At 41.6% G+C, this 22,209-nt stretch overlaps 1 protein-coding gene across 1 annotated transcript; it reads left to right on the forward strand.

Moving 5' to 3' along the window:
- Window positions 1-9,225: 9,225 nt before the first annotated feature.
- crls1 (cardiolipin synthase 1) lies at window positions 9,226-18,920 on the forward strand. Its single transcript, XM_080449069.1, has 7 exons — window positions 9,226-9,910; window positions 11,803-11,940; window positions 13,516-13,645; window positions 14,233-14,318; window positions 14,556-14,624; window positions 16,132-16,223; window positions 18,447-18,920. The coding sequence occupies exons 1-7, from the start codon at window positions 9,395-9,397 to the stop codon at window positions 18,544-18,546; spliced, it is 1,131 nt and encodes a 376-aa protein (XP_080305195.1). The 5' UTR covers window positions 9,226-9,394; the 3' UTR covers window positions 18,547-18,920.
- Window positions 18,921-22,209: the final 3,289 nt, after the last annotated feature.

A 22,209-nucleotide genomic window follows, 5' to 3' on the forward strand; every position in this document is an offset into this window, starting at 1 on the left:
CCACCTGCACTGCATGCACTGATGTGCTTGCTTGTAGATGTTATACAAAGCCTTCAGAAACACCTATAAAAACATAGAAATGACTGAGGAACCAGAACTAAATACATTTTTTCCTATACACCCATACAAGATGTAACAAAGAGGCAGAAACACGGCTAGTGTGAGAGCAGAAGTTAGGCCAATTGCATTTTAGGGAAGAAAAAAAACAGCCAACCTAAAGGCCAAACCGCACCAATGCAACTAGTCGCAACTCCTTGCAACAAAACTGTTTTAAGGTCAACCACACACCGATGCAACTCCTTGCAACTGCCATTGGGGTTAATGGTTGCAAGTAGTTGCATGTTGCAACTCCTTGCAACATGCATGGCGAAACATTGTTGTGGATGTGGAGTGGGCTTAAAAGTACTCAGTACTTTATAGCCTTCCTAGAAATATACTCGAGTAAAAGTAAAATATTTGTCTTGGAAATGTACTCAAGTAAGAGTAATACGTATCAAAAAAATCTAATACTCAAGTAAAGTACAGATCCTCAGAATCTGTACTCAAGTACAGTACTCAAGTACATTTACTCCGTTACTGTCCACCACTGGATATCGGAATCGGAAATTAAGAGTTGGACAATATCGGAATATCGGATATTGGCAAAAAAGTCAATATCGAATATCCCTAACAATACATTTATTATTTTTTAATTGAAGCACCTACTAAAAGTCACCTTTAGACTGGTCATTTTACATGTCTGTTTTTATTAGGACTGTAGAAGTGTTCATTTTCTGAAGTCTGAACCATTAAGATCAGTTACTTTTAATAAAATTACTATTGGCACATGATTCATATAGTAGTAGTGGTTTCTGTTTATGACTATGAAATGGGTCTGAAAGATTTTGATTGAAACGTTGTTTAATACAAATAGTTCCAATGGCATTTAAATGTACACATGTGGTTGTAAGTATATGCTTATCGCTGCTGCGAGGATGGGGGGGTACCTGGAAAAAAATCTCCCCTCCAAGGGGTACCTGGGCCAAAACAGTTTGAGAACCCCTGGTAGTCCACACAAGTTCTTTCTGTTTGCTAGACAGATCTTGAAAACCACTTCCTCTTCCTGAATAAGCAATCTGTTCTTTCTTCCTCTTCATTGATTGACGTCATGTAGAGTGGTAGGGAAAACGCTGTCTGCTGCCCTATATAAACCACAAGACACCAGACCACCAGTCAGTCATCGACATCCAACACCTTTTGTTCGAGAACGAAATGGAAGAGCTTTTCATCTTCAACAACTCAAGTCTCCCGGTTACTTCACCAACCAACCTAACCCAAGTGGAACTTACCCGAAGCCCAGCAGAAGTGACCACAGCGGTTCTTTTAGGCATGTGTTGTGCGCTGGGCATTCCTGGAAATGTGGCTGTGCTTGTGCTTCTATTACGCAGACTGGAGAAAAACAACTTCACTCAACTCTTGATGCTGAACTTGGCTTGCTGTGACCTTCTGTGTCTGATGACTGTGCCTGTGGGGATTGTTGACTTACTACGGCCATGGGACGTAAGCAATGGACTTTGCAAGTTCATCTCCTTCTTGGTTTTTTGCAGCCTCTATGCCAACATTTTCACTATAACTCTGATGAGCGTACAGCGCTTTGTAAACGTCCTTCATCATCGCAGCTGGGCACGAATAGGTAAAAAGGGTGAGAGATCTCTGTTGGTGGGACTGTGGGGGGTGTCTTGCCTTGTGACATGGCCATCAGTTGCTTCAATGGGCAGGATAAAGAATGGACATCCGGTCTGCAGCAGACCAGTAGAGCTGGAAGGGCAAAATCTGACCGCCACAGTAGTTGAGCTAGTGTTGGGTTTCATTGTGCCGTTCTCTGTCATGTCATCTTTCTACATCTGCCTTTACCGGAAGGTGAAAGAGAAAGCTCTGTCCAGCAACAAGAGAACAAGCCAGCTGATCTCAAGAATCATCATAACCTTCATCGTTCTCTGGGTTCCAAGTCACATAGTCAGTATCGTGGGGTTAGTGGGGACTTCACTCCGTACATCACAACCCGACGTGGCCTCTAAACTGTTACGCTTCACAGATGACGCGAGAGTGGTTGACGGGTTGCCCTTGTTCAGTGCTATCATAGACCCGTTTCTCTATGCATTTTCTTTTCGGAAGATTTGGCCAAGGAACAGAGAGAGTGAAGATGTGCTGCAGAGCAGTGGTGGAAGAAGTACCCAAAGTAAAAGTAACAATACCAGTACAGATATACTCTGATAGACGTGAAAGTCCTGCACAATATACGTATATCATGTTATATTTGACTATAATATGCTTTGATCATCCACTTAAACTCCATTTTGTACGTTTATATATATACGTAATGTATATATATGATGTGCAATATCCTAAGTTTAAGATAGGATTTTTTTATTTTTTTTTTACAATAATTATTTAAAACATGTATCTAAATCTGGAAAGTAATTAGTAACTAAAGCTATCAAACAAATGTAGCGGAGTAAAAAGTACAACATTTGCAGTTAGAAGTAGAACTGCAGACTCTAATCTGCCCTAATCTCCATCCTAGCCCGTAGCACTTGCCATCAGTGTTAATTTTGACAGCAAATTCTGATTTAGTCTTAGTCTTTTGAATAACACACCATTTAGTTTTAGTCCCATTTTAGTCTTCTGAAATGTTTTAGTCTTAGTCGACTAAATATCAAAACCTTAGTCTTAGTCTCTTAGTCTTAGTCAACAAAATTAACACTGCTTGCCATAGCACTTGCCCTAGCCTTGATGACCAAGCAGTCTTATGCAAAGGTTAAAATTAGATACCATGTTATTTAGACAAATGCCAGGTTCATTTGTTGACTTGGCATCCTATAGTTTGTAGTTTCAATGTACATATTATTTGTTTATTGTTATATTGTTTAGACATGATAGGTTCTTGGTTTACCTATGATCCTATTACTGAGGCACTACACTGTCTCTATGCATTTGATGTATTACCTTGCTTACTGTAAATCGCTCTGGATTAAGTCTAATAAATGCCTAAATTATAAATTGTGCTTGAGTAAAAGTACTTATTTTTTTGTCTATAGTTTCAATATAGTTTCAATATAATTCAATAGACCCAACATAAATACCATAATGCTTGCTGCCTTGCATTGTGTTATGCTTCATCTATTCATGTAATGAGATATGAGAGATATTTAGATATATTCTAAATAATAGCTGATCTACAAAATATAAATTTAAAAACAGCTTAAAGAAATAGCCGATCTACAAGGTCACAATGCGTTGCATCGTGATGCAAGAATGGCTATTTCTGTCGCGTGACACCGTTGTGTGACCATGTATAAAATAAGACTCAAGAAGTGAATCCTATTGTAGCATCCTGAGGTCTCTCCGTATGCCTTGGGGCGTATCTGTGTGCATTATAGGGCATAGCAGTGGCGGACATTTTGTGGTGCCACAGATAGAAACCCCATTCATTTTTACATAGAGATTTCCGAAAATGTTTATATAAATTATTTTAAGCCTGGAACAAAGCCACCCAGGCCTGGTGAATCATGACCATAAAACATTTGATTCTGTGTCCAAATATATTTGAAAACCGGAAAAAATTGGTATTTATTAAATATAGTATATGATATAATTAAATATTTTTTTATTGCACATGCCTGCTGGTCTTTATGGGCGTGTTCTCCATGTATGGAGATCTCTGTATCTGTCAGTCCTTGTCCCCTTCATGCCCATACTGTACTGTATATGTGTGACAGGGTTATTATGTGTGAGTGCCGCCGGCCAGCCTCTAAATGTGGTTGCGTCTGAGTCATAGTGACTGTGCGGTCGGCCCATTAGCCAATTTTAATATAGGAGGATGAGTCGGGGGAGAGAGAGTCCCCCAATATATTGGCCTCAATGGCCTGACCAGGCGTCATTTCATCATTTAATCACCTCTTCTTGCTTCTCACAGGAGTTAACATAATTAGTATTTAGCAAGAAGCCATTTAAATAATTGTATTTAGAGCAGCAAAAAAGCATAACCCATTAAAACTGGGAAAGCATCTGTGTAACTTTAGATTTTAGCATTGGTTATAAAATAAATTGCAGATCTACAAGCTTACAGCGTGTCACTTTGTGCCGTGATGCGTGCTTGTACATCTGCTTTTTGAAAATCTTGAAAGTGATGAATAATTTTGAATTTTTTAACAGAAATCTTGTCTTCTGGGGGTCCCTGTCACAAAACATTTTCAGATGGGGGTCCGCTGCCAAATACATAACAATTAGGGGTCCTTGGCAAGGAAAAGGTTGAGAACTACTGATTTAGAAGGCATTTGTAGAATCAGCCTCAGTTCTTAATGGGTTAACTGTCGACAAATGTAAGTGCACGCACTGTGACCTGTCGCTGTTTATAACTACTGTACATGGCTGCCTCAATGTGAAAGAAATCCGGGAGATACTTCCTCCCCAGTCCACGCGCACCCCCCCCCCCCCCCCCCCCCCCCCCCCCCCCCCCCCCCCCCCCCCCCCCCCCCCCCCCCCCCCCCCCCCCCGGCAGAAGTAGAACTGCAGACTCACTCCCAATTTTTCGCCCTAATCTCCACCTTAGCCCATAGCACTTTCCATCAGTGTTAATTTTGACAGCAAATTTAGTCTTTTGAATAACACCATTAGTTTTAGTCCGATTTTAGTCTTCTGAAATTGTTTAGTCTTAGACGACTAAATATCAAAACATTAGTCTCTTAGTCTTAGTCAACAAAATTAACACTGCTTGCCATAGCACTTGCCCTAGCCTTGAAGACCATGCAGTCTTATGCAAAGGTTAAAATTAGATACCATGTTATTTAGACAAATGCCAGGTTCATTTGTTGACTTGGCATCTATGGCAGCGAGCGAGTCTTTTTCTGCCAGTTTTGAGACTGAAATTCCCCTGTGGGATCACTAAAGGTATCCATCTACTGTATGTGTCAAATAAATTACGGACAAACCCTGGTGATGTTGCGTCAAACTCCAACTGACCTACTGTTTACCCCCACCTGGTTCAGTGTGGTTCACCACATCGTAGAACAAAGAGCTTATAGCTCTGCATGGCACTGTGTTGCCTCTACTTCATGCTCAATTTATACTTAGTCATACGACGGAGTCACGTGTCAGAAATAGCTGATCTACAAGCTCACAACGCGCCGAATGCAGCTTCACGTCATGCGACGGAACATTGTATATTTTTATACTGCTGTCTCTTTTTATATTATGTGATGTATTTTCTTTTTATATGGACCCGAGTCTGGAATAAAGAATATATATATATATATATATATATATATATATATATATATATATATATATATATATATATAAATCAAGCATTACTGTCAATGCAATAAGGCATCGATATGCAGATATGCAAGTTTCACAAGGTGTTAAGACTGAGTTGTGTTCAGAACCCAAATGCAACCACTCAGGAGACAGGAAAGGGTTAATGCCTTGCAAGGCGTTTTAATGTCCAAAAATAGCACAAAAACTGAAAACTGTATAGATATATCTATATAAATCTACATGAATATACATATACAATAGTAGCACAGATGTATTTGTATATATGTAGATATTATATAATATAAAGCTATACTTAGGGGAAGTCCAAGCATGTGGTCGGTAGCCAAACAAACGATCCAGAGGAATGGTGGTGGCAAGCATGGAGTGGCACTGCAGATCTGGAGTGTGACAAAAAACAAGAGATCAGGAGGATTGCAGAAAAACACAGCAACAATGTAGGCTTCAGCTATACTTGCCAGGTAATTCTATGGGAAGAGCTGGCAAGGGGCAGAGTCAAGGCAGGGTTCTTGAAGACTCTGGTGATGATGGGAAATTATACAACAGGTAGTTCCGACCAAGCAATCTGATTGGCTGAAATAGCTTTCTAGCCGTGCTTCAAACCAGCATCATAGCACGGGCCTAATCACATTAATAAATCACTCCGCACTGCAGTCCGCACCTGATTAGACCATATATCGCACAGCTGTGCTGTGAAGTCACGCTGTCCCACGGTAGGAAAACAAACAGACAGTAGCCTGCATAGCCTGACCCACCGCCGCCACCGGAGAACAAACAGCTACGCAAAATGGACTATGTTGTTAATTTTGACTTATTTGGTGGACTTACGGTTGATCAATGGTTAGAAGAGAGCACACTAAATCGCCTAAAATCCTATAATAAAAGGAATAACTGGAAAAAAGTGTGCTTTATTTCAATGGTAACATCCATACTGTATAAATATCCTCCTGTGTTAAAGTAAAATTACTCCCATTTCGTTAACAGTCCAGTGTATGTTATACTTTATCGTACGAAGGTATCGCACGGCAAAAATAGCCGATCTACAAGTTCACAACGCATCGCCATCTTGACGCGTTGTGAGCTTGTAGATCAGTTATTTTGGCCACGTAACACGATCGTACGACGGAGCATATAGCCTACTGGAATCAGCTGTGTTGATGAGACGATGACAGAGTGCTGCGCTGTTACAGGGACTATTTTGTCTCAGTCAAATAAACTCTTCTCTTTACAGGGAAACGGATAAGCGAATTTTTTTTATTATGAATTGCCCCACAATATGAATACAGTTGGATGTGTTTTGTTGGTAACTGTTGTATAATCGCAATATTACACTCGAGGGTGTGCTTTACCTTACATTATTAGCACTTCTGTGATCGCAGCGGAACTCGGCTTCGCCTCGTTCCTGACCGCATCACAGGCGTGCTAATAATGACGGTAAAGCACACCCTCTCGTGTAATATTGCTTAAATGGAAACAGGTGTGCAGTGCCACACCCAGTCAGCTTGCCACAGGGAGGAGAATGATGAGGTGAGCCTGAGTGTCTAGGTGGCAGAGTGAGAACGGCCCACTGGATTGTGAACAGGAACTCCAGACGTGGAATGTGGAGGTGAAGGGTTCGAAACCTTAACACAAGGTTTCACAAACATCATTTCATGATCATTTGCATTATAGTACTTATTTTACAGATCACTGTTAAAATATACTGATCTGAAAATAATGTTTTAATTGCACTCTTTTTTCCTTATTCTCCTTTTTTAGTTTTTGTTCCTCGTCTCTGGTTTAGAGTCGGGTAAGGTCACAGCCAGGCCTTCCTCCATCGCAACAAAAATGCTTCTTGTCTTGCAGGGGGGTTGGGTTGTGTCACACACATGCTGACTGATATACAAGAGGACTGCCTGTTAACTGTTCTAAAATGTGTCTGGTTTAGTTCCGTTTACTGTAAATGCACCATTTTACATTCTGTCAAGTCATTCATCCACTTCCGCTTCAAACCTGTTACAAAGACCTTTCTACTTGTTCACTATGAATTACACAGGCATACTATATACATACTGCATATACTATGAAGCAAGCAGGGGTCTTCAACAGGGGGTCCGGGATCCTTAGGTGGTCCTCAGAGTTACTACAAAGGGGCCGCCAAATTTGTGTGTGATTGGAACTTTTTCTTGACGTACTGTACTTATACGGGCTGGGGCGGCACCTGTCAGTGGGGAGTGTTGGGTGGGAGAAGTAAGACAAAAGCTCTACGTCTTCCCGTTGGGGGCTCCTCACTGGCAGGTGAGCCAATTAGGATGCAACAGCAGTGAAAATACACAGAAATGTGTGAATCAATTTGCTGGTAACTCATTGTAATGGTCAGTATAATTGCTGTCACTATGTAGGCGGGTTTCTGAACTGTCCACAGCCCTCCTCTGAGACATAGACAGAGAAGGGGAAAATTGTGCCATATTATAATGAGCATAGTGATGACCAGTTATATGATGATAGGTTGAAAATGGGTGAAGTGGTCCTTTAATAACAACTCCAACAATTATTTAGACATATCCATGAAGTGACTCCTACTTGAGACAGGGAGGAGCACAGCCACAAACACACTATCCACACATCATACTGGACGGCTGCTGTGTTTTTTTGCTAGAAATAAGTAACAACATTATGACAGCTTGATTAGAAATGACTGTGTTCATGGAATCCACCCATATCTGTTAAAATACTGTAATTGACGATAATTTGTTTAAGTTTGATTCTTCATACCAGTTGACAGGGTATAGCTTTATGAGAGAGATGTGACTGTAGGGTAGCAGCAGTAGTGTATAATAGATTAAGAGAACATGACGTCACACCATTGAAAGTAATAGCTTAACACATTTTTTGTATAGGATTTCCTCTCTAGTCAGTAAGAAAACTCTGAGGATTCTAACAGGGGCCCTCATCCAAGGTCACTTCGATTATGCATGCACCTCATGGTACCACAACACCACAAAGGCCTTAAAAACAAGGCTCCAGACACCCCAAAACAAACTGGTACGGCTAATCCTTGGCCTTTCATCTACAACTCATCTAACCCCTGCTCACTTTGCTAGGGTCGGATGGCTCAGGGTAGAGGACAGAGTACAGCAACTTGCAAGGGGCCTGGTCTACAAGATACACCATAACGTTAAGATACCCATGTACCTGTCGAAGTACTTCAAAAACATAAATGTAGTCCACAATCACAACACCAGAGGTAGCTCCACTGATCACGTCCAACCCAGATTTGGCACAAACAAGGGGTTGAATTCGTTCTCCATTATGCAACAAAAAATTGGAATGCCCTACCAAAAGCAGTGAAAGAGAGTAAAACCCTACTCTCCTCAAAACTGGCCCCTGTAAAAGTCATAACCTACCCCCCCCCCCCTTTTTTTTCTCGAACTTTTTACTGTACATATTTTCGTTTTTCTTATTTTTCAATTTCTAAACTGTTTATATGATGTTCTGCATAGTACTGCTGCATATCTGTCTGTCATTTAGGGTGCGTTCGGAAATACAGCACTGAGCGCACTGGCCAATACAAACTAATAGGCGAGTGCGCTCCGGTGTGCAATATCCGAACGCACCCTATATGTCACTGTGAATTGAGTACATGGGGAACAAGCCATTAGGTTTTCATGGGCTTTTCAATTCAATCCTATTGAGTTGACCTTGTATTTAAACTGTACACTCATGTGCTTTTTTTTCTGCAAACTTCTAAATAAAGTATTCAATCAATCAGACACATGTGTCTGTAGTAAGTAAAGTGAACGAGCAAAGGAAACATTCTAGGACGCATGTAAAAAGAAACGGCACACAGCCATTAGAGGGGGCGGCGCCGCGGCGGCCACTCAGCGATGACAGCTTTACGACGCCGCTGTGACTCCGTCATACGTCAACAACATGGCGGCCTGCAGGGTCGGGTTGCTTTCGTCCGCTCGCTCGTGAAGAAGAACAGGCAGGAAACGGAAGTCCTTTTTGTTTAATAAAAAACATGAAGACGACAACATTAACGGACACTAGCGAGAGACCGTCGCCCGCTCGCTAAAACAAAACAAACAAACAAACAATGGGGCTCGAGGTGTTGTACTTGTGCGCTCGGAAGAGTCACGTGCTGCTGTGCTGGCGAGGCGGTGTCCGGTGTTTGGAGGGCCAGGCTGCGTCATGGCGGCTCCTCGCACGCGCACCTGTCACTGTCACCCAGCAGTGCGCGAGACAGAGACATTTTCCTTCGTGGGACGGTGGGGGTGGTGGTGGTCCCACGGGGTTTTTAGCGCGCACGGAGGACTTCCAGGGGTCCCACTGGAAGTCCTCCTTGCGCGCTGGAGGAAACCGGTCGCTCCCCTGGGAAGGAGGAGGAGGTCTAGGACTAGGAGGTCATGGTGGCCCACGACGACGGCCTCCCGTGTCAACAACAACAACAACAACCGGGGTGGCCTCGGCCCGAGGACTGTGCAGCCAGGCCGCCCCCGGGAAACAACCCCACGAGCCCCGGGAGGGTTCCAGTTCCACTACCACAGCAACCACAGACCGCAACGAGCCCGACGCTGTAACGGGACAAGGCCTGTTTAAATTCAACGAACTGGTACGTAAAGTGAAAGTGGTCTGACTGACTGACTGACTGGGAGGGAAAGGAAATGGTTTCCCATTGGTGGGTGGTTCTCAAACAAAACTGTCCCCAAATTTGGTATGCGCCAATGTAAGACCAGTGTGGTTCTCGAACTTTAAAAGTTTGAGAGTTGTTGTTATTATTATTAAAGATGTCTCTGTAATTGTTTTCAGTCATCACTCATCAAATACATTTCTGTACGGCTATTTTTAGCTTTTTAATAGATGAAATTACAAAATGATGTACCTATAATTGTCCTATGCTAGTAAAGCCTAATAAAAGTATCAAACGTCCACCAGTCGGTGGTCACGCTCCCCCCACACATCTCCTTGATTTTCACAGTCTGAGGTTGGCAGGACTTTTACATTTCAAGGACCCTCAGACTCAGTTTGGTATTCATTAGAGACCACGGACCCCAAAGCTCTGAGATTCTGGGTTCAAAATTGGTTCTATTTGTACACTCAGAGTTGTAGAACTATTAAGAGTCCACTTTGTTCCTAATTATCAATCCTTATGCTGGGGACCCCTTTGGAAACCCCTCAAGGACCCCTGGGGGTCCTCCCCGGACACCACTTTGAGAACCTCTGTGTTAGACCATGAACCCCTATAACTCTGAGAGTGTAGCAACGGAACCACAGGTCCATTTGGTTCCATTGTTACACTGTCAGAGTTAGAACTGCAAAGGTCCACTTGCAGGTCTTAGCCGTAGAATACGACTCTCGTAGACGTATTTATGATTCTGACGTTTTCAATCTACGAGAGTCGTAGGGTAGGGTAGCCCGTAGATCTCCAAATATGTACAAATGCAAAAAAAAAGGTGCTTACCCCCACGCCCCAAATGTTAACTCTTTCTACGGCGTAGTAGTGCAATGTAATAATCCATATTTTTCAATAAAGTGTTTTAATGCCGTCTGCGGCCGATTCTGTCGGAAATTCACAATGGGCGGTATTGATGAAGCGCATCCGGAAATACAAAAAATGTAAACAGGAAGTAAACGAGGGGGGGGGAGACAGACAGACCTTACTCCCTTTGTTTGTACCAGCAACGCACTCTGTCTCGCAAGAACTGGTTAAAACATGCAACGCACAACCTCTACATGATGTTCACAGCCAGGGAGAGATGGGGTTGGGGGAGGCAACCACGCCCACTTATGAGACCGTGTGTACCATCTCTTGCCTCGTGGCGGAGCGTGGGAAGGGCTTCTTAAATTCAGCATCTTTGTCTGGGACTAGTGTTATGCACAGAGCCTATTGCACATCACAATAATACTTCAAGATAACATGAATTATGTGGCCAAAATTGCACACCTACTGTACATATCTAAGCACTTTCTGCTCACTGGAGAAATCAGACAATAATCTTTTATTTTAAGATTTAGTGCAGAGTCCCTGTTCCACAATAGGATTAGTAAATCTCAATACAGTTCTGAATAAATAGCTGTTCACTAGGGCAGTGGTTATCAAAGTGTGGGGTCCGGGGACCCCCAGGGGTCCTTAAGGGGGTTCCAGGGGATCCCCAGCAAAATGTGTTAATACAGCATCACAATCATTTTAACCACTTTATCCATTGATACGTTGGCTATTCAAAAATAGTAGATATACAAGGTCACATCGTACATGTCACATGGTGCTGTGCTGCGAGGTTGTACATCTGCTATTTTTGAACATTTTCATTGGAAATGTTTGAATGATTTCGATTTCTTTAACACAAATCTTCTCTTCTGGGGGTCCCTGGCACGAAACATTTTCAGATGAGGGTTCCGCAGCCAAATACAAATCAATTTGGGGGTCCTTGACAAGAAAACGTTTGAGAACCACTGTTCACCTGTATCCATTTATATTTTATCTACTCTATTGTGTTTCTGCAGTATGAGAATCCATGGACGATCCCTAACCTGTTGTGTGTGTGTCGGATCGTGTTGGCTCCATACCTGGGCCACCTGATCATCCAGCAGCACTTTACCTTGAGTCTGGTTCTGTTCACGTTGGCTGGAGCTACGGACCTGGTAAATATCTCCCTGCAAACAGACACACCACACCACACAACACAACACACACTCTAGTAAAGGTCTGGTTCTGTTCACGTTGGCTGGAGCCACGGACCTGGTAAATCTCACTGCAAACACACACCCAACAACAACACTCACTCTAGTAAAGCTGTGCACGTCCCCATTTTTGGGCATGAAAAAAAGGCATGTCTAGTTTATTTTTAAAGGGACCATAGTGTATACGCTACCTTACACATCCTTTAAATGCTTGAATCAACAAAATGATACATCGTTGTACGACAAATAGTTCAAAATAGCTGACCTACAAGCTTGAGCTTGTAGGTCGTTTATTCTGGTGTCTCGCGCTGAAGTATGAATTGGGCTTGACTCAGCAGCAGCATGCCCGGGCAGCAGAGGTGATAGGTGGGAGAGAGGAGTAACACATGCTCGTTGTTGGCAGCTTGTCGATACATTTGAGGTGATAGATTGAGGACCAGCCTGATGAATCAAGCCTCTCCACCTGCTTCTACCATATGTAGTTTTACTTCTGCATACATACACACACACACACACACACATTCAACTTCACAGTCGGTACTCGTTTGTCGTGTCTTATGTTTGATTATTATGTTTAAGTTACTATTATTTTAGGAGAGAACCTTGTATATATGGGTTTCCTTTCTCACCTGCACTTATTTATTTGTCTTTTAATAATTGTTACCTTATGTACTGTTTTTACTGTGCGAATAAATAAAACTAAAACTAAAAAACAAGATTACATACACTCCCCGTCTCTCCAGCTCTTCAGTAAACAGAAAATAATATTTTTTTTGATCGGGATACAGTGTTTCCCCTAGCCAGAAGCTGAAGGTGTGGGGGAGGATGCGTGGCGTGTGCGCAAAGCGTGCACACCGAAAAATTTTGGGTTCTCAAAATACATATTTGTGCTCAAACACGAAGACATAGTACATGTGCACAGTAATGAGCAGGAAAATATCTGTATAGTTTACATATGAATTGTCTCCAGATTTAGAAAAATATACTTTTATTAGACCTACTAGTATAGACAAACTGTCATACATAACAAAAAAGAGTGATGGAGGAAGTACTCACACTTCTTACTTAACACATTACCTGCCAATCACGGATATGTCACGGATAAAAAAATAAAATTGTTGAAAAAAACATACTGTGGCGGCCAGATTTAAGGCGTGGCGGCTCGCCACTGCTTAATGCATATAGGGGAAACACTGGGATAACAATTTAACCGAAATCCAAGTAGGATGGGGCCAAACGCCAAAGGGTGCTTTTCTAGTGTATACAACCCACACGTGCACTTAAACACTTTCCCTTTCAAAGCTTTTCCAATATAGCAGAAAATAGAGATCTACAAACACGTCACGATATAAGTTTGTAGATCAGCTGTTTTTGCTACGTTTGTGTGTGACACTGTAGTATGATGAAGTAGGGCATTAATTTACGAGAAAACATAAAAAGTTGAAATATGGAGGACGTACACAAGGTTTCTGCCCAACAGCGACAATATGTATCATCTCTTCTTGGTTCTAACCAACATCCCTCTCTGTCTCACAGTTAGATGGCTACATCGCCAGGACGTGGCCCAGTCAGAAGTCTGCTATGGGCAGTGCTCTAGACCCACTGGCTGATAAGATCCTCATCAGCATATTATACGTCAGCCTCACCTATGCTCAGCTTATACCAGGTATAACCGTGTGTCTGTGTTTGTGGTCATAACTTATTAAGACGGCTTACCATTTAATGTTTTGGTTCCATTTTAATATTCTATACATACATTTGTATTAAACATGCAAAGGGACCTACGAGGCATATCTTTATCAGGACTTATCAATAGATAAGCCCTGATTCTTGTCATCAACCGTATTGTACCTACATATGTTAAATAGCATGTTTGGACAGTCTTTTCTGTTAGAGCCTCCCACCACTGGAACAGTCTTCGTACCGAATTAAGAGTGGGCACCAATTATTTGACTTTTAAATTCAAACTTAAGAGATGGCTTAAAGCCCACCAAACTTGTAATCATGGATAATTATCAACTCAATTTTCATTGCTGTGTCATGTTTCTTTACATTATATGGTAACTGTTTTGTCTTTTGTACTTATGTTTTGTGGTATTGTTTTGTACTGATAGATCTATGTTTTGTAATGGTAGCTAATAGATCTCTATTTTAAACAACACATTTACATCGATGTGAAAATCAATGTGCAGCATTGACCCTGGTAAATAAATAAATAGAAATAGAAAATAATACTCTCTCTCTGTCTCCCAGCTCCTCTGACAGCTCTAGTGATTTTCAGAGACGTTGGTCTGATAGCTGCAGTATTCTGGGTCCGATACAAGACTGTACCACCACCGGTAAAACATACTGTATTTATGTACACGTCTTACACACACACACACACACACACACACACACACACACACACACACACACACACACACACACACACACACACACAGTCAGCAAGATGGAACAACCTTCACTAAGACACACACTATACAAATAAAATTTGTATAGTCTGGGTATTCTTTCTCTGTTAAATCTACACTTTTTAAGTACTGCTACTATATATGACCTCTCTCTTTCTCTAGGTGACCTTGAGTAAGTTTTTTAATCCCTGCTACGCCACAGCCCAGCTCAAACCCACGGCGTTTAGCAAGGTGAGACACACACACACACACACACACACACACACACACACACACACACACACACACACACACACACACACACACACACACACACACACCGCCCACGCCTTCTGGACTTTGAACACATTAGAGATTATGCACTGTACCTGCAGGAGTGACTATGTAGCCATATAGACAGAACAGGAAAAAGACACTATTGATTACTGCTATTAGTCTACAGTTAGTCTAAGCCACTTTACTGTACTTAAGTTAAGTATAAGGGGCAGAGAGTGATTAAAAATAGAATGATCAACAATGCTTTGGTTTTGTTTTTATTCTGGCACTAGGTGGCACCATTACCCAACATAAGGAGTGTTACACTGTGTGTGTGTGTGTGTGTGTGTGTGTGTGTGTGTGTGTGTGTGTGTGTGTGTGTGTGTGTGTGTGTGTGTGTGTGTGTGTGTGTGTGTGTGTGTGTGTGTGTGTGTGTGTGTGTGTGTGTACTTTTATCAGTATACTTGTGAGGACCAAATCTCCTTACATGTATGGTAGAATTTGAGAAATATACATAAACTGTCCTGGTATAAGGGAAATGGTTGTTTTATGTTTAGGGTTAGGTTTACAATTAGGACTCAGGTTAGGATTAGTAATTTAGAGGTTAGGTGTTGGGGTTAGGATTAGTCATTTAGAGGTTTGGTGTTGGGGTTAGGATTAGTCATTTAGAGGTTTGGTTTTGGGTTTAGGATTAATCATTTAGAGGTTAGGTGTTGGGGTTAGGATTAGTCATTTAGAGGTTTGGTGTTGGGGTTAGGATTAGTCATTTAGAGGTTAGGTGTTGGGGTTAGGATTAGTCATTTAGAGGTTAGGTCTAGGTGTTGGGGTTAGGCGGGTTCTGATTGCGTGCCGGTATTGTGCACTAAATATAGCCGATCTACAAGCTCACAACGTGCCGGCAGAGCTTGTTGATCTGCTATTTTTGGCTTTAGTTCTGGGTGAAAAATGTCTCACAGTCTTAAGATGTTGATGTCTTCACAAGTAATACTAACATGGATTAAAGTTCTCAGTTGCCACTACTGATTTCAGTCATTTGGTCTTTTATGAAAGCATGTTGAGCAGCGGAAATAGCTGATCTACAAGCTCTCTGCGACGCATTGAGAGCTTGTAGATAGGCTGTTTTTGGTTATTATTTTAAGATTCAAGCATTCAAAGTGGTCAAACTAGCATTATGTTCAGAAGCATCTTCCATAAAACCAAAATTGTCTCGGATATTTCATAAAAGCAAATTTTAAAGCCTCAATCTGTGATTTCTTCACCTCGTTGACAGTATGAACAGTAGGAACAATATTACTAAACCGTCATATTTCTACATATTATGTTAATTGTTTAGGAAACGGCACTAGAGTGGAGGGCTCCTTTCACACTTTCACAAATCGGACATTAGGACACAATGTCGTGAGATTTTATTTTGCTTTAATTCATGAATACAAACGTGTGTTTGTGTGTGTGTGTGTGTGTGTGTGTGTGTGTGTATGTGCAGGTGAACACAGCCATCCAGCTCCTCCTGGTGGCAGCGTCCCTGGCCGCTCCAGTCTTCCAGTACACAGACAGTATACTGCTGCAGTCGCTATGGTAACACACTCATATCATACCGTGCTTTTAGTCTCAATGTGGATTTCTTTCTTTATTTTCACACTCAAAGGTTTTTTGTAAGCAGTCATTAGACAGTTGTAGATACTAATGAATAAAGAGATTGATGCCAAGTGTACATTTATTTGAAAAGTAAAGGGGCATCAACAAGGCAATCAGGAAGTGTTTCGGCTCTAATAGCCTTCATCAGCTAATCTCTAATCATTAGCTCATGAAGGCATAGAGCCGAAACGCGACCGTTGATTGCCTGTAGCCGGTTTACTTTTCAAGTAAAATAAAACGCTTTAGTTCTAAAGGTTGAATCTATAACGCATTATAATTGCACTTATAAGGCTTCATAACACTCGTTATAAATGTTTATAATTATGCATAACGACTTAAAGCAAAGACACTTCATAACTGACTGTATGTATGGTAATGTGTTGTTCCGCTGAGCTTATAATGCATTATGACCAGCACTTAATACTACATAAACCTTGTTATAATTATGAAGCCTTATGAGTGCATTATAATGCATTATAAATGCGATTACAGTGACCTTTAATTAGTGTAATTATATATAATATAAGTACCTGAGGGACACAACGTGAGTGCTGGCATCATTCTCTTATACTACCCAGCAAGTTTGTCCTATCATTTATATTTGACTGTAGTTGTGTGCTCACATTCCTTCTAGTAAGATACTAATGTATGACAGATTGTTTACTGAAACAGAGTGACACTTGGCAGCTAATTAAATAATTGAATATCGTCTCTGTCAGGTGGAAACCTCATATGTCCATAACGGTTACTTTTCAGGATTCAGATAAGAAAATGACAAGCTCAAAACGTGTCGCTTCACGCCACATTTTGAGCTTGTTGATATGCTACTTTTTATGCTTTTGTGTGACGCTGTAGTATGATCAAGTAGAGCATTAAAACTCATTCCCTGCCTAGAACGTAAAAAACGTAATTATATCCAATTACCAACTCTGCCAAGAACGTAAAAAAACTTAATTTTATTTTTTTTCAAAAAAGAAAATGTTTTTCTTTTTAATTTTTAATTTTTTTTTTTTTTTCAAATTTGACCCAAAGACCAAGGAGATATGATTTTTCGAAGATCTAGACTCCTATCCACTTCCTTGTTAACTTACTTAAAACTTACTTAAAACTTTAAAATTCTGTATCTCGCCTCCTGCGTACTTTTTTCAATGAAAAATCTCTGGCAGTGGGCAAACGCGGCCAGAAATAATTCAGGCAGTAAATGAGTTAATTCACGAAAAAACACAAAAAGCACAATATGGAAATAGGAGGTTTCTGCCTGACAGCAACGATATCATAGTTAACAGACACGTTAGGACTTCATCTAACATCTAATTTGCTGTTGATGTCGCTAATATTCTTCCAATAGCAAACTGCTATTGTCTATCAGGAGGGTGTCAAACTCATTTTGGGTCACGGTCCAAATTGATTGAAATGCGTCTTTGTGTGCCCGGATAACTTTTTGTCTGTGCGTGCATGTTCCCAACGCTGAAAAGTATATTTAGTCACAACACATGAAGAGTAACATTCTTAGGCTACTGATTTCGCCTCCAGGACTAAATGGGTGTGTGGTACATATGGTTCATGTAGGTGTTTACACACAGTGGGTGGTTACCTGCTGCTGCCGTGGTTTTCTGTGTTCACACAACGGCAGCTTTGCTAGCGTGGCAGAGGCAAGCAGGTAGAGAGCGGCTGAACTGAACGTGAATATCTTAATTAATATAGTATGTACTCTTCTTCTTTCTCCCCCCAAATGATGCCTACACTGTACACTGCAGTTTTTGTGTGCAGCATAACTTATCATCTTGTGTTGAATAGTAGGGTTTCCCCTAGCAAATAATAATTTTCAGTTGAGCCTGCATAGATTGCGACCGCAGCTGGTTTGCCTCTGGTTCGCCCATGTATGTATTGAAGTGTCCCTAAGCAAGACACTTCAATACGGTACCTATCTACTCCCTGGGTGCTGTATTAATGGCCCTTCCTCACTGCTCCTGATAGTTAGATGGGTTAAATGCAGCGGACAAATTTCACGTAGGTGCAAATCTACAGTGACAAATATCCCCAAAACAACCAAAAGGGACTACATTTATTTTGTATGCAGATTGGACAACGCTGACAGATACAGGACAGCAGTGTTGAGGTCAGGCTTTGGCTAGTGGCTGACTACAGTGTCTTGTATTATAGGTACATCACAGCGGTGACCACAGCTACGTCGGGGTACAGCTACTGGCACTACGGCCGCAAGACCGTCGAGGTCTTGCGGCGAAAGCGACCGGAACAGTAACCAGAGTAACGGCACCGAACAACCGCCAGGAATGTCACGGAAAGTAACTATGTCACCGGTACGACTGAAGGTGGGAAGCCTGATGATGGCAAGTAGCTGTTAAGAACAGGACTGAGAATCCATGACAGTGACGCTATCAAAGATGACGGGGACTAATGACTCGACTGGCTGTGGACTTAGAGACATAACCACAGTTAAAGCTGTGTGGATATGCACACACACACACACAATCACACATACGCCAAGTCGTCTTGCTGGAGTTTTGTTTTCTTTTTAAACCCAGAGGTTACAGTGGTTGCCATGCCAACCAAAATCATTGTCATGTGGTTAACGGTTTTGTAAAGCGATGATTTATGATTAAAAGTTAAAAAGGGTTCTGTTTTTTGTATATTCTGTGTGTGAGTGGTGCGTGTGTGCATGTGTTTAGCTCACATGGATAGGGTTGAAACTGGGTTGACTGCAGCCACAATTCCACGGGATCAACATGCTTTCTTGGTCCAACAATAATCTACTGTATGTACGTATGTGTTGGGTGTATTTCTGTGTTAATCATCTGACTTTCGCATTGTTTGGAAGGACAGTTTATTTCCATAGTTTAACTAATTATAATCAAGCAATAGTGAATCCAGAGACCACATTATATAAATGTTGCAGGGTTTTCCTTATTTCCATGTATATTCTTTAGATGTTAAATCGTGGTTTGAAAAAATTATAAACTATAATAACTTACATTCTATGAATATGTTACAAGGGTAATATGCACAGGAAAGCCTGTAAATGCTTGAACACACCCACGGTGTTGTCGGGCAACTGGGCCGCTGAGAAGCGCCTGTGCCCGTGGCATTTTGTGCGGTGTATGCCATCGGCGGCGAAGATTGACAGGAACAGAGGGAATTTCTCTGGTCTGCACCAGCGAGTGATATGTACTTTTACGCAACGTAAGTGGTAATGGACATTAATTTTATAATGAGAAATCATTAATTCTATAAATATTTTATCTGTTACAAGCACAAAAAAACTATTAAATGGATTCCAAAATATCATTATGCCACCTTCAATATTGTACTAGGGTACGGTCACACAGAACTATGTCTGCAGGCTGATAAACGCAGATTGTGCACGCCGCCTATTTTGCGCTGCCAGCGCAGCCTAAAAAACGGAGTAGCTTGCAGCGCCTTCTGTCTTGATGTTGCCAGGCCGGTCCGTCCTCGACGCATCCGATTGGACAGAGGGGGAAAGAAGCAACTGTCTCAAGCATGTATCTGCTACAAATAGACATTTTCTCTATTGGAGGCACCCTGGTGCATAGAATGCATAAACGCATAAACGCAAGATGTCCGCAACACACGGAAAGATGCGCAAGGGCAACAACCCGCTCAATTCCCAATTGAAAAGCATTGGCAGAATCCACCGCATATACAGAATCAAAGTTCGGTGTGACTGTGACCGTACCATTAGCCACATTGCTAGAAATATGAAATAAACGTCCACAATATGGGTGGTTAACTACCAAAGTGACACAGCCAAAATATACCAGCATTTGGTTGACAGCTATTTCTCTCATTGCATGTGACACCTACACATACCAGAGTTTTGAGATGAAGATTCACCTCCTAGAATTTGAATCCTGAAAAGTAACCGTTTTGGACATATGAGGTTTCCACCCGACAGAGACGATATGATTTATTTTGTTTTCGTTCAAAGTTGCTTTATTGGTATTTTCCAAATCATATTCAGGTCAAGACAAAAGCATCAAAAAGAGTGTACTGTATGTTACCCCTCCCACCCCCCAAAGTTCCCGCTCCGAAAGAGTCACAACCCTGGTATCTTGCTATACCATTAACAAAAAAGACGATACATACAAATAAGACACATTTACATTGAAGAGACTATATGATTTCTTAACGGTCAAAAAAAATCATTTTCCTCCGGGGACACTGTGGGCGTGTCTTCTCCTCCACGTCATCAGCGCCCATACCCTGGGTGGGGTTGGCGAAAGGGCCTGCTCTGTGTGGAGTTTGCATGTTCTCCCCATGTCTCCTAGGGTAGTTAATACCCTCACAAAAACATGTAGTAATCCTGGTCGCTATATCGCCTCCCCCATGACAGCTGGGCGCCTGATGGAGGGGAAGGGAACTGGTTGGAATAACATGTTCCTTCCACGTGCTACGTCCAACCGGGGAAACTCCCCCCTGTCAGGTGACAAGAAGATCACCCTAGGCTGTGGTTGGAGTGTAGCGCCCAGGATCACTTAGAAAATTGGCACCGGGTGAAAAAAGGGTTACAAAATCGTGGGATAAAAAACTTAGAGAAAAACAAGAAGAAAAAAAAGTTCATCTTTGAGTCGAGGGGGTTGAGTTAAACTAAGTTCAAGAGTTAAAAAAGGGGTGTTTTTCCTTCTCTTTTGTATGTGTGTCAAATAGCCTTGTAAAGCGCAAGGGTAAAAACAAAGCTATAAGAGAGGAGATTTATTTTTAATCTTATTTGAAACTCCTTGTGGCACTGCTGCTAATTACCCAGTGGAAAGACATCAAGGAGACAGCAGCCCACGCAGAGACACTGTTATTGTGGCAGTAGTTAGTCACTACCGCTGTGGAGCAAACTGGTGTAGTCATTGGCTCTAGTTTATATATAGCGTATACTGTATGTATATATACACTCGTATATCGTCTCTGTCGGGTGGAAACATGTCCAAAACTGTTACTTTTCAAAAGTAGTAGATCTACAAGCTCAAAACACATTGTAGATTTGCTACTTTTGTATGATCTAGTAGGAATTTACGAAAAAAACCTATATATTTATTTATAGTTATTTTATTATTGGAGAAAATTTAGGAAAATGGCAAAAATAGCCATAGGCAAATAGCCGTGTACAATCTCCCAATGCGGCAGGTTGTGACGTGTTGTGAGCCTGTCGGTCGGCTATTTTCACTATTTGTTGTACGACAAAAGTATATAGGGCTTAAGTGGTTAAAGGTTAAAGTTGCACTATGACATTTTTACCATTGAGCGAATAGAGCCTGCCTGCTTGCTCAGGGGATAAATTGAATCTTGACCATCAGGTCAAAAATTCCTGTGTCTAGGTGAGACCTGACCTTTGACACGATCTAAATGCCTCAATAGAATAGCAGGGAGACAAAATACAACCACCCCAATTGTATGAGTTATATTATATTAACATACTCTACCATACAGATCGGACAAAAAAATAAAGGCGCATAGTGCTTCTTTAAGATGCTTTGTTTGCTCCATGAACCCATGCTCTTGTTGCTCACCTGCAGAACTGTGCGCCACATGCTGGCCTAGAATCGAGTCCCACCAGAGCCTTCTTCCTCCTGTGTCTCCCCTACGCTGTCTCCCTCTCTGCTTTCCTATACCGTCTGTCACAAAGGGAAAAAACATGTTCAAAAGAGGTATAAGCTGCCCACTCTCTTATTAACCCATTCAATCCAAGAAAGCATCTGTGTCATTTCAGATTTCTTTGGCTATTCAAAAATAGATACGCAAGCTCATAGCGCGTCAATGAGTGCCGCGCTACAAGCTTGTAGATCTGCTATTTTAAAGCGAACATTTGTAACTAAAATCTTTGCTTCTGGTGGTCCCTGGGACAAAGTATTTTTGGATGGGAGGTCTGCGGCCAAATACATATACATTTTGGTGGTCC

Source organism: Gymnoscopelus braueri (assembly GCF_963280865.1).
Source record: "Gymnoscopelus braueri genome assembly, chromosome: 14".
Taxonomy (NCBI): domain Eukaryota; kingdom Metazoa; phylum Chordata; class Actinopteri; order Myctophiformes; family Myctophidae; genus Gymnoscopelus; species Gymnoscopelus braueri.

Excerpts from the sequence above, each read along its gene's own strand:
- crls1 (XM_080449069.1), top strand. The coding sequence starts at position 9,395 with ATGGGGCTCGAGGTGTTGTACTTGTGCGCTCGGAAGAGTCACGTGCTG. Across the intron at positions 11,941-13,515 it reads TGGCTGGAGCTACGGACCTG|TTAGATGGCTACATCGCCAG; the intron begins GTAAATATCTCC and ends TCTGTCTCACAG. Across the intron at positions 16,224-18,446 it reads ATACTGCTGCAGTCGCTATG|GTACATCACAGCGGTGACCA; the intron begins GTAACACACTCA and ends CTTGTATTATAG.